At 40.1% G+C, this 16783-nt stretch overlaps 1 protein-coding gene across 3 annotated transcripts in view; it reads right to left on the reverse strand.

The window, feature by feature from the left end:
- SLC44A1 (solute carrier family 44 member 1) overlaps positions 1–16783 on the reverse strand; it is a 113596-nt gene that overhangs the window by 72139 nt on the left and 24674 nt on the right. For 2 of the 3 annotated variants that reach the window (XM_066615172.1, XM_066615171.1), the window contains exons 2-3: positions 15386–15475; positions 13402–13544 (exon numbers count right to left, since the gene is read on the reverse strand). In XM_066615172.1, coding sequence (XP_066471269.1) covers positions 13402–13544; positions 15386–15475 — 233 coding nt within the window. Of the gene's footprint in view, positions 1–13401; positions 13545–15102; positions 15128–15385; positions 15476–16783 lie in introns of those variants that run through there. The other variant, XM_066615174.1, reaches the window with a different exon arrangement.

The raw sequence follows: 16783 nt of genomic DNA on the forward strand, positions 1-16783 counted from the left end.
CCAGCACTGGCACAGTGGTGCCAATGGGACATGTGCTGCATCCTGCAGTTGGGTGTCACTCACAGAGGCCTCCTCAAAGTAAGGGAATGTTTGTTCCCTTACCTTGGAGCTGCATTGCCCTTATGTCAGTGCTGGAAAGCACTGACATAAGAGGTTAGGATTGCGTCCTCTGTGTTGGGCTAGAAGGTCTGACACATAGTTCAGGATCCAGCTGAACAGAGCACCGCCAGTCCCTGCCCCCCTCCCACCTGGTTCCTCCCCCGACCTGGAAAGCCTTCCCTGGCCCCCAAAGCCATCACTACCACCCAGAGCTCTTAACTAGCTCTGGGCAGTGTACAGCCGGTGCTGGGCTCAGGCAGGTGCCGACATTGACTCAACTTAGGGTATTGTGGGCATGCCTTATGGCACATTCGTGACAGCCAGCGCCAGCACTCTACCACTGGCACTGGCCCAGCTCAGGATTGGGCCCCAAGTCTCTCTCTCCCTTAACAAACCCACTCATCCACCCCAAAATACCAAGTTAAAATGTCATGATAAAATAATTTTATCATAAGAGGTCATGTTTTGATGGATGAAATTACCAAAAACAACTTCTTATTTTAAAAAAAATTTTCCCAGTTTTTAATGAAAGTAAAATTCAGGTAACCAATTATGTTCTCAATAACTTAAGTAGTTTATTCAAAATGAAGGAAATTCAAAATTTGATGTTTTTGAAAACCAGCAATGTGCACCAACATCTTGCCTGAACTGGATCTTTGGTTGTGGTTTTATATGCACCTGTAAAACACTACATCCAATTTCTGCAAGATAATACATATGAACAGATATGAATTTACACACAAAGACAGAAAACTCTCAGTTTAAATTATTCAAATTAAAGTACAAGATGAAAAGTAAATTATTTGGATACACAAACACAATGTAAAAACTAATGACATGGGCCCAAAAACATTCACAGTATTTGATGACTAGTATATCTGTAGGAGACTCTTAGACCCATTTTACAGTACACATTACACATGGGTCAAAATGGCCCTTTTTTTGTGAACATCAGTAAGGCTGCAATCCGATATATTTTCCTGCAAGTGAGTTCCTCTGAACACAATGGAACTTACTTTTGAGAACAAAGGGATCATTTTGTGCTGGAAGAAAACTAGAGTTTTGTACAATGAGTACAAGGCCTTGTTGCACTCACCAGCGTCGTCAGCAAGTGTGACAATGTAATGCGACGTATGCCAGATCAAGGTACTTCTGCACAGATCCTGATGCTTCAAGTGGCTAAACGTGCATTCTGCCAGTGAATACTTTTGTGGATTTGGCCATCAGTCACTTTCAGTCCACATTTCAAAGTTCATAGCCATAGCATGTTATGATTCCTACATATAGCGTTCACAACTCTGATCTTTCTTTCTCCCACTGCCATAGGCCCCTAATACAGGCTTATTTGAGAATTTAATTGATAAATGACAGCACATCTCCTAGGGTATAAAGCCTACACTGCAACAGAACTGAAGGGGACCAAGAATTCATTTTGGCCTATAGTAGTAAAATTAATGCTTAAGCCATCTGTTTCACAAGGGTCATGGCATGTCTGAGACTAGGAGTTATTTATGTTTTATTCAGAAGACTACATTTCAAAAACAGTTAATATTCATTTTTTTCTTAATTTTGTAACAAATTTATTGTGAGGTATTTCTGAAAATAAAGGCAGTGCTGACTACAACTTGGGGAAGCACCAGAGGGTTCTTTAGCTCCCCTAGTACCCCCCCCCCAAAAAAAATAAGGCTACTGCAAAAGCCCCATCATCTAATTAAGAACATAAAACCTTTCCTCATTAAAGGCCTAGTCAAATTTTTCAAATGCAACAAGCTGCCATAGTAACCAAGCTAGTCATGAATGAGAGCATTATGTATACATTACCTAGGTTTTCTAATATCACTGATTTTTTGTCACTCCTCTAGATATCTCTATACTGCCAAACAAGCACAATACAGAAACACTACTATACTCACTGTGATCATTTAAAAGACAAGCATGATCAGTGCCCTGTACATACCTATTGTTTTTGGGGCCTAGCATGTTGGCTCATACATTCTCTTTCTGCATTTATTTTGCTATTTCATAGTGTATCAAATTCTCATATTGAGGAAACTGCTTTCCTTTAGAGAACAGTGGCTGAATCTTAGGATTATCTGTTATTTGCTTTCTTTCTTAACCTCTTCATCCGACAACCTATTTTCCTTGTATAATACTGGCTTGCACTGCAGGATTGCTGTAAAAATAATGGAGATCATCACATGTATACAAAATGGAACACCCAAAATTCTAATTCCTTATTAATCTATTATAAACCTCTCCTCGAAACACTCTTTTTGTAAAGCTCTTTCTGGGTAATCACAGCCTCAGTTTTCCAGCACTGTTAATGAGCCCCATCTGCTTGTCAGTTCACACTCCTTGGTATGTCGAATCTTCCCCCTTCACTTTATGCTGTCACTCTGGGGGCCCAGCAACATGTAAGGCAGCAAATCTGTGTCTTGGAATGCGAGTTGCCAGCTGTAAATTGGTGAGATGAGATGCAATTTTAAGCAAAGAACCCTGGACAGGAGGGGCTTGCTGAATCCTTCACCCACCTCCCACTCCCTCCTCCAAGCAATTTTTTCCTCATCAGATTTGGAGATAGGAAATGAGTGTGACTGGCGGTGTGGGAACAGCCTGGAAGGGAAAATAGTGGAAAGAATCTGCCCAATAAAAAAAGTTCAACAACACACACGTCTTCTGCCCACTGCTTCTCCACTTGAAAAAAATCACACCATCACTCTCCTGCCACTTTACAGCTGTTTGACTGCTACCTGTGTGCCCAAATTGCAACTTTTATTTCAATCCCCACTTAGACTGTAAATTCTCTTGGCAGGGTATGCTGTAGCCATCTTCTTCCCAGAACTTGTACAATAATGTCCCCATCCCGCTACCAAATGAAATGCATGTTGGTTCAGCTTTCCCAGAGCACTTGGTGTTCTCAACTTCTGTAAAAGCTTCTTGGATGTAAAGCTCTAAACTGCCAATCCATGCAATGGTTTTATGATTTATAAAACACCCATCTAGAAAAATCAACTGAAAATACTGGCTTTGCCCTTTAAATCCCTGCATGGCCTTCATCAAGGACCATATTTCTCCATACAAGCCTGTCAGAGACTTAAAATGAGCTTCAGAAGGCCTGCTCTCAGCATAGCCTTTAACAAAATATGCCTTTGGCAGTGACAAGGTACACAGCCTTTTTGGTGATTGTGCCACAGCTCTGGAATATCCTCCCCAGGGAGATTTCCTGGGAGATCACTGTAACTAGGGAATATCTGGAGAGGCGCAGCCTAACTAAAGAAAGGGAAGGGACATTGGATCATAACCTCCAGGGCTTACATTGCATATATATGAATGCATGGAGTATGGGAAATAAAACAGGATGAACTTGAACTTCTAGCAAGTGAAGATAAATTTGATTTGATAGGAATAAAAACCTGGTGGGATGACTCTCATGATTAGAACGCACAAACAGAAGGCTATTAGTTGTTCAGGAAGAACAGATGTGGTAAAAGGGGGGAGTGGCATTATATGTCAAAGATTTTTACACCTGCTCAGAAATCCAACAAAATGGTAGTCCCAAGGAGAGCATCTGAGTGAACATTAGTGGGAAAAGCAACAAATGCAACATTGTGGTGGGTGTCTACTACAGACTGCCAGGCCAAGGGGAAGAGATGGATGATATTTTCTTGAAACAACTGGCAGACATTGCTAGGAAACATGAGATAGTTGTAATTGAGGACTTCAACTATCCACATACCTGTTGGAAGACTAAGAGCCCGATCCTATGCCTATCTACTCAGAAGTAAGTCCAATTATAGTCAATGCAGCTTACTCTCCGGAAAGTGTGGATAGGATTGCAGTCTAACCCGGACATGCATGAGAGTGCCAATAAATTCCTGTTGTGCCTGGAGGATAACCTCATCTTCCAGAAAGTGGAAGGAGGAAGGAAGAAGGGGAAGGGCCATCATTGACCCAATCTTAACCAACAAAGAGGAATTGGTTGATGAGATCAAAGTCGTAGGAACTTTAGGGGAAAGTGATCCCAAACTTCTGGAGTTCTCAATCTTATGTGAAACAAAAGGAATACACAGTGAAATCTGTGCTTTGGATTTCAAGAAGGCTGATTTTAATAAGCTCAAAGAAATGATAGGTAGGATCCCATGGGTTGATGAACTAATAAGAAAAGGAGCCCAAGATGGGTGGGAGCTTCTTAAGAAGCAGCTTCTAAAGGCACAGTCAGAAACAATTCCTATGAAAAAGGAAAGGGTAAGACACCTCAAAACGCCAGGACAGCTGCACAAGCAGCTTAGTGGTGATTGAAGGTTATAAAAGACATGCATAGGAAATGGAAAGCAAGAATGATCACCAGGGTAGAGTACAGACAGAGCGGGAGCCAGGAATTATGAAGCTCAGTATGAGCGGAGGCTAGCCAGGAATGTCAAGAACAACAAAAAGGGTTATTGTTTTTTTAGGTATGCCAAAAGAAAGAGGAAGAGAAATGAAAGGGTGGGACTGCTCCTTGGTAAGGGTGGCCAATTGGTGTCTGGAGACAAAAAGAAGGCAGAGCTTCCATCTTCTCTCAGAAGGAGGATCATGCAAATGTGAATGCTGGATCCTTGGCTGATGGGGGGATATGCATACATCCCCACAGAGGTAATGAAAACCTGGATGGCACAGGTTTGCAGGTTAGGATTGGCAGGGAACTAGTTAGAAACTACTTAACTGGCCTAAATGAATTCAAGTAATCTAGACTGAATGAACTGCATCCTAGACTACTAAAGGAACTTACAGGTGTACTTGCAGAGCCTCTATCAATTATCTTTGAGAAATCCTGGAGATGCTGCTAGACTGAAAGTAGGTTAATGTGGTCCCAATCTTTTAAAAAGAGGGGAAAAAGAAGACTTGGGAAATTACAGACCTATCAGTCTGACTTCAAATGTGGTTAAAATATTAGAACAAATTATAAAACACACAGTCTGCACACATCGAGACAAGAACTCAGTGATCAATAAAACCCAGCATGGATTTATCAAAAATTGAACTTGCCAGACTAATCTCATCTCCTTTTTCGATTGGGTTAGTAGCTTACTGGATGCTGGGAATGCTGTGGATGTAATTTATCTTGACTTTAGTAAAGTGTTTGACAATCCTAATCAGTAAAAATGGGCTAGATGATAAAATCCTTAGTTGGATTTGCAGCTGGTTGGATGGCCAAACACAAAAGGTGTTCATCAAAAGCTTCACATCAACCTGGAGGATAGTTTTTAGTGGGGTGTCCATGGGCTCTGTCTTGGGCCTGATTCTCTTTAACATCTTCATCTATGACTTGGATGAATGGATACAAGGGGGCCTCATCAAAGTTGTGAATGACACCAAGCTGGGAGGAGCAGCAAACAACAGAATACAGTAGAAGCCTACAGGAAGGCCTAAACAAAATGGAAAACTGTACTAAAATGAATAAGATGAAGTTCAACAGGGACAAATGCAGAGTTCTGCACTTAGGCAAAAATAACCAAAGAAGCAGGTATAAAATGGGAGATACCTGGTTTGGCAGCACAGCATGCGAGAGGAATCTTGGAGTTGTAGTGGATCACAAGATGAACATGATCAGTAATGTGATGCGGCTGTAAAGAAGGCAAATGCAATTTTACCCTGCATGAGTAGAATTGTAGCTTCCAAGTTGCGAGAAGCTGTTGTTCCACTTTACTCTCCATTGATCAGACCTCACCTGGAGTACTGTGTCCAATACTGGGCACCTCACTTTAAGAAAGATGCAGCCAAACTAGAGCAGGTTCAGAGGAGAGCGATGAGGATGATCAGAGAGCTGGAGAAAAAGCCCTACAAGGAAAGGTCAAGGGCACTTGGTATGTTCAGACTGGAGAAGAGAAGGCTGAGAGGTGGATATGATAGTACTCTTCAAATACCTAAAGAGCTGTCATATGGAAGAAAGAGCGTATTTGTTCTCAACTGCCTCTGAAAGTAGAACTAGATCCAACAGGTACAAACTGCAAGAGAAGAAATTATTATTAGACATCAGGAAAAAATTCCTGACAGTAAGGGTGGTTTAGTAGTGGAACAGATTGCCAAGGGAGGTGATATATTCACCCTTACCTGGAGCTCTTCAAGCAGAGGCTCAACAAGCACCTCCCGGAGATGCTTTAGGAGGATTTCCTGCTATAGGTGTTGGACTAGATGAACTTTTAGGTCCCTTCCAACTCTAGGATTCTATGCTCCTACATGCTCCCTCCCTCACAGCCTTTAGATGGAAAGCCAAGGAGTTTCAGTCAAAGCTTTTATCAATGTGTTGTTTTAATGAGACAGGAAAGCTGGTCGTTTAATGTTTTAATGTTGCTGCTTTTACTACAGATATTGTTGAAGTACGGCTTTTAATTTTGAATTTTCTAGAAAAGCAGGATATACATACATCCTGGAAATATATAATGAATAAGTAACTACTACTGGTTTTTGCAATATCTGATTCTTGTAACCATATTTCCAAAACAATTTAGAAGATAATCCCAGTGAGAGATTTCTATCTAGTAAATCTAGAAAATATGTCGCACTTACAGAATGTTTCAAATGTTTTAAAGTGGTTCAGGAGCCTTGTTGCAGCTATTCTTATAAGTTCATCAGTATTAGCCCCACAGCACAGGTGAGCAGCTGAGGTTGAGATAGTGGTCAAACTTAAGACCATTTCGAGCCTTGATGACTAAGGTGACATTTGAGATGGGAGCTTTTTGACTGACAGCTCACACTCCTAGCCACTCCTAGCTCTCACAGAATCAGATCCCCTATCAGTTTCACATTCTGTAAATTCAGGTCCAGCCAGGATGTCCCAAGGAATAAGAAGGGTAACAGGAATCAGTGATTAGAGATGAGGAAGCCACAAACATACCGAAGTTTTTGAATGTAACCAGAAGGTTTCTTAAAAAAACCTCATTCGTTTTCATTCAAGAAGGAAAATAAGCTTGCCATGTTCCAAACTGAGTACTCAACATTAGAATCTTTGCATTGTCTGAAATGAAAAAATTTGACTATCCAAGTATCTTTTATTTCCAAACAAGCGGCAAGAGAGACAGAAAACTTGCAAGAAAAGTGTCACCTATCCCTGCCTGTTCTTCACAACAAGTCACGTTCCCATGTCTTTAAAAAAAATGTAAGTATTTCACATTTTGCCTAATACGGATGAAAGATATAAAAGAAAGATTTTTAATAGACACTTGGACAAAATAAAATATGATATTATTCTGTGTACTATAGGCAATCCTGTGTTAAGACCATCTGCTAAATCAGCTGCTGAGCAGATGGGAGAACTTTCTGCAGTAATCTGAAGAAAATGAAAAAATTCCTAAAATATGTTAATTTAATATGTTAATAGTGCTGTGTTAGACTAGTACTGTTCCTGTATCAAACTGGAGTTTTACCTGATCCATAGTTCAAAATGTGACAGATGAATCATATAATTTCGCTAAAAACTCTACAATTTTATCTGCCATAGGAAATATTTTTCAAATAAAACTAATAGCATTATCTGTGAACAAGCAACATACAGCAACAAGTTCAAATTATGAAATGTGTTCAATCTGATATTACAGTCTTTTACACTGTTAAAAATCCACACGCTCAGAAAAATAAATGCTGAATGATTAACGAATGACACGTATTCTTTATGCCTGCTTTTAAGGTATTTATGAGTTCGCTTTTAAGTTTATTGCTTACCCTGAGCCCTTAAAGTGAAATAGGCTAAAAAATACACACATTCAGAAAATAAAAAATACACACATTCATTTATTCTATTGCATGCTCATTCATTCATTTTCTAGCTCACTCCACTTTAAGCGTTCAGAATACTTAAGAAACAATTTATTCCTCAGGGGGAAGGGTTGTAGGTCAGGGATAGAGAAATTGCAGCAGAAAGCACAGGTTTAATGCCCTGCATTTCCAGATAAGCCTGGGAAAGTGCTTGAAAGATGCCACCCATCTGCAGACCTGGAAAGCCACTGCCAGTCAGTGTAGGCAGTACTGAGCAAGATGAACCAATAGTCTGACTCAGCAGGCACAGTATCCTATGAAACAATCCAGTAAAATGCATTAGGCTGAAAGATTCTCAGTGCAGTTTGATCCACCACACCTTCCTGGAAGAAAGCCTCACCAAACACAGTGGGATTGATGTATGAGTAAACACAAAAAGGATTTCACTGTCAATAGTCTTCTCAACTGAGAATGAACATGAACCTAGGACTCCCAAGTCCAAGCCCAACACTCTACCCACTCTGGCTTTGGAACTCCTAAGGCTAATATTACCCCACAACAAATGTATATATTCCCTTCAAAGTTTCAATTTCAAGGTTATCAAACTGTACCTTTGGTTTGAGCACTTACTATCCAATTAGTACATGCACTCAAGAAGGGTATAAACACAATCTACACCAGGGGTGCTCAATAGGTGGATCGCGATCTACCGGTAGATCGCGAGGCAAAATGAGTAGATCCCGGAGTGCCGACCCCCCCCCCCTTCAGGTGCCTCTGGGAGGAAACGCCGGGAGTAAGGCCCATTGTACTCAATGGGGCTTACTCCCAGGTAAGTGTGGCTAGGATTGCAGCCTCACAGCCTAATCCTAGGCATGTCTACTCAGAAGTAAGTCCTGTTATACTCAGTGGGGCTCAAGGTACACCAACATACATTGTACACATAAATGTTATATGTTATGATGGCACAAACATTGTAAAAAAAACTCTGGTAGATCTCTGGGCCTTGCTGGGTTTCAAAGTAGCTCTCGAGCCAAAAAAGTGTGAGCACCCCTGATCTACACATACACTCATATTTCAAGAACTCCGAGAAGTCGCTTTCCACAGAACTCCTAAACCATCCTTAATGTCCTGTGAAATTGAAAAAAAATCATTTTGGCAATTGGGTATGGGAATTTCTTTTTTCTTTTTTTTTAAACAGGAAATAGTGTGCACCTGCTATTTAGTATATTTCAAATTGGTAAACCTTTTTTCTGCCTTTTTGGGGGGCAGGGGGCATATTAAGAACTTATGTCTCAATATAGTTCTTGAGCTCTTAATATATTCCATCTATAAATGAATACCCATTTATAGATTTTATTTAACCAAGTAAGAACACAGGGAAGATGCCTGCAAATCTTACTGACACTTTGTGCCATGTTAATATTTACAACTTCTATCACAGTATAACCGGTTTTGTGGAGGAGAGACATTTGTTAAGTGCATGTTATATGAATCTGCATTTAATATAAGCCTAGCATATTTTCTGTATTAGAATAAGAGTTGGCTTGTTTATATTGCCCAAGACTGATATAACCTACAGCTGACTTCAGATCAATGAAAACCAGCTCAATTAAAATCTATGAATTTGAAGTCAGAGTCCAATAGTAATTGCTGTAGTTTGCCTAAGGGCGCAATCATAACTCCTTATTGTCAGTGCTTTCCAGTACTGGCATAGCAGTGCCAATGTGACGTGTGCTGCATCCTGCAGTTGGGTGGCACTCACAGAGGCATCCTCAAAGTAAGGGAATGTTTGTTCTCTTACTTAGGAGCTGCACTGCCCTTATGTCAGTGCTGGAAAGCACTGACATAAGGGGTTAGGATTGCGACCTAAATTGCACAGAGGTTACACCTTTATCATCTACAGATCAAAAGGATGGATAACATAGAAAGCTGAGTTGTGTGATTTTGTGATACCATGGAATGACTTAATCAATGGTTTGCATCCATCCATCAAGGTGGATCTTCTGCTCTGCAGAGAAATTGAACTAGTTACACTTTCTACCATCCGTGTTTGTATACTTGTTTATGTGTATCCTTTTATCACTGAGAAACTGCAAGCCCAGTCATAATTATTTACTGGATTTCTATATTGCTTTTTCTAAAAACCCAAACATATGAGAATATGGCACTTCCTGATAAGATGCCCCTTTCAAAATAATCTACACTTTTTGCTCACCTGAAAACAGAGAGTCAGGCTTCAGGTGGCCTTGTTAGCACTGGTACATTGCACAGCTTATCTGCAATGGTAGCTTATTTCACTCTCACTTTCAACCCCTGAACCACATACAGGAAAGAAATCACTGAAGGTATACTGTTACTAAACAACATTTGATTCATATTTTTTAAAAGGGAATAATTAACACTGTTAACTAAATGTAGTGCAAACAGAGATTTCATCAACTCATATGGTCAGATTCAATTGTTTCTGCCCTTCAAAGTGTACTTATCAACTCCTTCAAAGTACAAAAACTGGTGTCTGGACCTAGATAAGTCCTTTTTCTTTTTTGATGAATCTGTACAATATTTTGCTTTTCAACATTCTATAACTTGTTTGGTGAATTATACAGGATGTCAATAAACAAAACAAATTCAATTTTACCCATTTTTACCATATATCAGTAAGGTTGCATTTTATGTAATGATTAGGCTCTGGAGTCAACATATAAAGGGAAAATCGCATGTACAGGAGTGCACTGATTAACAACCATTCGCTTAATGACAGACCCCATATATGACAAAGCACAAGAGACTCTTAATGAGGCAGTCAGGTCTCCCACAGCCTGTAGCAGAGTGTTTACACAAAAAGAGTCTCTTAATGCAAAGAAGAGGTAATCTATCACCAATAGCCTGTGCAGCCAGCTAGTATCTGGCAGGGAGTGTCTATTATTATTATTATTATTATTATTATTATTATTAATAATAATAATAATAATAACAGTATTTATAAACTGCTTTTCAACGGAAAGTTCACAAAGCGGTTTACAGAGAAAAAACAAACTAAAGGCTCCTTGTCCCAAAAGGGCTCACAAACTAAAAAGATGCAAAAAGAACACTAGCAGATAGCCACTAGAAAAGATACTGCTGGGGTGAGGAGGGCCAGTTACTCTTCCCTGTCTGTTTACACAACAAAGGCAATATATTGGGTTGAATGTTTGCATAATGACCTAATCACATAACAATGGGGATAAGAAAACTTATCCCCATTGTTAAATGGTGCATACCTGTAGTTGATGTCAGGTCTATGTTCTGGATAAGGCAGAAACACAGCCAACAAGGTGGTTCAGGAACAGGTGCAGATTGCTGGAGTCAGCAGGATCAGCAAACACCTGTGACTGCCTCACCCTGGGTGTGGCTTAGCCTACACTGATTGGCCACTCCAACTACTTAATGTTTGGTCTGTTGAGCCTCCAGTGCAGCAGTAGGAGTCTACTGAATTGTTGCCAGTAACTTGGGAGGCGGGATGTGAGTATATACATGTTGTTACTGACCATGGAATGAACTTTGACTGTGTATCTTGGAAAACTGATTTGGATTTGTTGTTTATGGACTGACTGCTCATTGTGCTGACTAGGACTGTTTACTGATTACTCTACCTGTGATAACCCTTGCTCTGCAATATAACCACTGCATTCAAAGAACTCTGCTGGTGTATGCTGTTTTGTGTGCCTGCTCATCCAAGGTTCCATACAACTCTTTACCAGACAAAGGGTTGCAACTCTAACAGTTGAAACAATCTTAAACCATTTGTGCCCAACATTGCATATAAACAGGGAACAAATGTGTATACCTGTGGGTTGGGCAGAAATTGGTTAAATCTGAAAATATGTACAGGTTGAGACTAATTATTCATATGGGTTCCTACCAAGCACTCAAGTGGATGGCAAAAAAATGCACTATAACAAATCAATTTTAAAAATAAAGTTTCTTTGCTCCAGTGATTGAAAAACAGCCTTACTGACCTTTTGACTCTAAGATAAGAGTCATTAAGAAGGCAATCCATCAATCAGTCATCTGCTTCACTCAGTCCCTCCCTTCACCAATGCAAAGTGATCAGGTTTCTTTCAAGTGCTCAGGGGGAAGGGAGGGGTCTGCTGGAGAGAAGATTGATGGATTGTCAGCCAGCTGCCCCCTCTCTATCTCTCTCTCTCTCTCTCTCTCTCTCTCTCCCATTAAGGAGGCTCTTGTTTCAGTTTTTTAAACTGTTATTTTAAAGGGGTGCATTTTTCCCCTTCTCCAGGGATCAGCACATTCCTTCTCATTTGCAGTGGCCATTTGTGTTGAGTCAAATCTATGTATAAAAAATCTTTGTATAAATAGGCTAGACCTGTACTGTCTCTTTAAAAACTAAACCCACACTATGAGAACTACACTACACATGGGAACCGAGATGACTGAGGGAACAGAAGATTTATTTTCCCTTCTCTCACACACTCCAGGGCACATACTTGGTGAGTGAAATTGGCCTCACTATCTAAACTGCTGTCTCTCTCTCATTGCTAAGCACATATGCAGTACGTGAATTTGTGCAAGTATAGTGGGTGTATGATGAGACCTGACTGTATCAGATTTGCACCTTTTAGTTTTGCCTCCTATTACTCATTGTTTTGGTGCTCCTCACTTCATCTTTTCCTTTTGGTGAACTTCAGACTAGCCGGCAAACCGCATCTGCAGTATTATAAGACTAAAGGGAAAATCTCTGGTTGATGGTTCCCCCTTTGACATTCAATCAACAGTATGTCCATATGGCCAACAATATTTATCACTACTGTATTCCTTTACAGCATCTCCAGGGTTTGATTTTTGAGTAGTCATCTTTCATATTGGCAAAGGACTTAAGTCATACTTAAATATTCTCCCCAGGGTCCCACTCACTACTGAGACACTCAAGACCAATTTAAATATGCCTGTGATGCATAAAATCTGGCCTTGCATCATATGTGCCTGGAACTATAAACCTACAAATTTGTAATGCCAAAGTATCAAGACACATCTACACTACAAATTCAAGCTGGTTTAATGGCCACTTACTATCCCTGGGAGCTGTAGTTATGTGAGGAACACAGAATTCTCAGCACTTTCACAAACAATACCCAGGAATATCTGGGGCAAGCCATGACAGTTAAAATGATATAAACACTAATACAAGTGTGTATCGTAGATGCACTCTAATAGAGTAGTCTGCTACAGCTAAACAGAAGTGGCATCATTTTGCAGATAGCACAAGCAACCCTGAAGAGGTACTAGGCAGTCCGAATATTCCTCAATTAATCAACTTCTATCACACAGAAGCAAGTTAGGAAGTCTAATTTTAAACTTTAGAGCACACAACTCAAAGAAATGCAAGCAGGTCACACATGTTCTCAGATGAATCCTTTCAAAGGAATCATTCAGAAGAGAGATCATCTGATATAACACAGTAACATGTGGCAAGAAATTCTTCAGTCTTCTCAATCAAATCCTTTTTATTCACAGCCAAATGAAAACTATATTTCCTCAACTATTGAAACAACAGCACTTGGATTACATACTCACTTCTTTCCTGTGAGGTCTAAACCACTGTTCTGTATTCCCTCTACTTTTACATTCTTCTGTCCACAGATATTTCCGTAACTGTCATATCCTGAAACCAATCTTGCAGCTGCTCCAGTAGCTATCGAAAAGCCACAAATAAGACCCTGGGAGAAAAAAGATGGGATCAAAAAAAATTCAATGGCAAACTATATTACAGTTACAGCTCTTTTTAACGTCCTCCTCCTGATAATAATGTTCGCAGATGCAGAAGACCAAATTGTTTGATTCACCCTGGAAACTGATGGATTCAAATGGCTTCCTTAGGGCCCTAGGAGATTTCCCTACTGCCAGGGCTGACAACTCATCAGAAGCTCTGGCAAACCTTCGGAATGAGAAAATGACTAGGGCCATGGATAAGATTGCCCCTGAGCAATCTCTGCCTCTTCACAGAATAAAGGCAGCTCTCTGGTTTACCAAAGAGCTACATGCAATGGAATAATTGAATAGATGTCCTGAGCAATGGTGGCAGAATACTCATGACAAGTATGCCCAAACACCAATCAAAGGTCATATTATTATGATTAAGAACGTTACAGCCTATTACGTGCCATTGACGGTAGCAAAGTAGTCTTTCTTCTCTGCCACTATTGCATCTACAGAGCATCATCCAGATGAGCTATTTCATATTGTGTGGCGTGTGCTCCATCTGGCCCCTCAGAAGAATAAGGAGGACTAGATACTTGCTCTTTGTGACAAACTGGCTAGGAAACAATTATCATGAATAAAATCCCTTGTATCCTCCATGACTTTGACCTCACATAGACTATTTTTACTGGTGTTTCCATGGCATCTGTTAGTCCTCTTGTTTTAGATTCTTCTCAGCTTGTATAACAAGAGGATGTCAACAGGATCCTTTGAGTATGTCTGCTTACCTGCTTGACCTTTGCCTGGCTTATAAAATCTACCCAGGAGGGGTAACTGAGTGGGTAGGGAGAGTTGTAAATTCCTCATTGGTGAAGTGGATGTTGCCAGCACCATAAAACAAATCAGAGCTGCTAATGGCTTCCATAACAGCAACTTGAGAGACACTGCTAGTTATTATTGAAGTTCAAAAGTTTGTGGGAGATACTAGAAAGATACTTTAAATATCCCATTGTGAAAAAGAACCTGAAGATGAAGAAGGGCTCCAAAGACGTAATTATCAAGAACACTGTTTGCCTTTTGCTAATGTGGACAATTATTCTGCTTGCCTGCCTTTATCTGGGTTATTATAGCAGTCCTTCCTCAATGGCTGATGAGTTTACCTGCAACATCAAAACCAGCATACAAAAGAAAACAAATGTTCCAGAATGGGTTCAATGCAAACTGATTGCCATTGCTGTCTTCCACCTTCTTAGCTATCATCACTGAATACATTCCAATAATGTCTATGTATCACTGGTCCTAGTCTAGCAAAACTTGGACACTTAGCAAGTAATGAAATTCTGTGATCATTTAATGTTCTGAAAGTCAAAACAAGGCACTATGATGACTTGATTCTCTACCTCCTTCTCCTTGAGGAAAATGTAAGTGAACTTAAATTGTACAAATGCCTTAAAATTCCAGAAAACACAAAAAGACAGCAGAAAGAGGGTCAATGCTACATAGCCGCTGGGGAACCTTTGTTAAATTAAAACAGACACAGGACATGCAGCACAAATCCTCCTCTACAGCAGTTACTACCTTGTGGGAGGGGGGAGAAGGGTCAGCTGGCTGGCTGACCAGCTGCAGGTGGCACAACAGCAATAACATCTGGCCCAGTGTGGAAGCCCCACCTACACAAGACACACTGATTATCTCACAGATACACTGGAATCAGTCAAATTAGCATTACATCACTGCTACTTAGCAAAACATGCACCAAACCCCACACCTCTTAATTTTCTGATGAGTTAAAAAGTCATTCAATTTCTTTTTAAAAAGGCTTGAACAGATGCCCTTTTATAGTTGCTCTGTGATAACTTACCATTCCAATGCAAAAGAGAATGAATAGCAGCAGCCATGGGATATCTGTGCAGCTGCGATCCTCCAGAGGCTTCCACTCTCGTTTGGAGCTCTAGTATTTTGGGGTGGGAGCATGGGGAGAAAGAGAAGAACAAAAAAATACAATCATTTTGCAGGCCCAGCTGCAATAAATCTGTCCTATATGTCACAAAAATGAAGCTTGTGTAGTACTAGAGGACACTGGCAACTGCAGTATATCATATGCTCCAAAAATGCTATGTTTCAGTGTTTACAAGTAAATTTTGATCCTTTCATCAGCAGCAAATCACCAGTACAAACCATTCCATGACCAGAAACCAATTTATACCTCATCAGTTCAGCACTTTTGATATTTAGGAATGCAATTAATTTTAGCTCCCTTTCCTCAATAGTAAGATAGAACTGGGAAAGAGTCAACAATATAAAACATGAATTTTGTTGATTTGTGGTTAAAAGGCAAGGTTGAAGAAACATCCTATTGAAAAGCTACAAAGATTTCAGAGGAAAGTCTGTCCATCCTCAGGTTCTCAGGTGGAGAAGGGAACGAGTGGCACAGACTCCACAGCAGGTGCTCACTGAATGAAAAGCTGAAGTGCACTTAAGGTCAGCTGATCACCTGCCTGCATTTTGGGAAACAAACTTAGAAGAAGCAATTCTTAGAGCCACATGGCACAGTTTTCAGCTTGGATAAAAATAGTTTTCATTGCAGGAAAGAGCAAAGAATGATGTGAAATTCCCAATTTTGAATCTTAGAAATACAGTCTCTGAAAACACTTTCCTGTTACACTGTAAGGTTTTGCTATGAATGGTATGCTTTTTCTTAACATTTCTGGTAACTAGAATGTTGCTGAGAAAGCTTATTTAGATTTATCGCTCACCATATCCAAGAGACTCTGGACAGGAAGCAGTAACCACAATCTGGAGGCAAAAGCATACACCAATGCCTTGTTTGAATGGTATTTTAAATTATTCTGAAACTTAAGGAAATCTCATTTCTTTTCAGTTTGGAGGCCTCTGCAAGAGCTGCATTTTGTTTGTGTGGTGGGAGACATTAGGGAGAGGATTCTCTTCAAGGAGATCCCAGAAAGTAGATATGCTCAACATCTTCATCCAGCATATCCAAAAGTCACCTAGCAATATTGTCAAACTGGAGACTGAATGCAAGCTCCTCTCAGCCAAGGCCAACAGCTTTATCCTCCTGACCAAAACATATGATCCTGCAGAACTACTGACTACAAGATCCTAAAGAGGCTTTTGCTTTCACATGCACCTGTTTCACACACATACTAAAATTCTTTACCAAGATAACCAGAGAGCCACGTGCTAGATATGAGCTAAACAAAAAATTATGCACGTAGATTCTAGTTGTCACTTAGTAGTA

This window comes from Tiliqua scincoides, chromosome 2 (assembly GCF_035046505.1).
Source record: "Tiliqua scincoides isolate rTilSci1 chromosome 2, rTilSci1.hap2, whole genome shotgun sequence".
NCBI lineage: Eukaryota > Metazoa > Chordata > Lepidosauria > Squamata > Scincidae > Tiliqua > Tiliqua scincoides.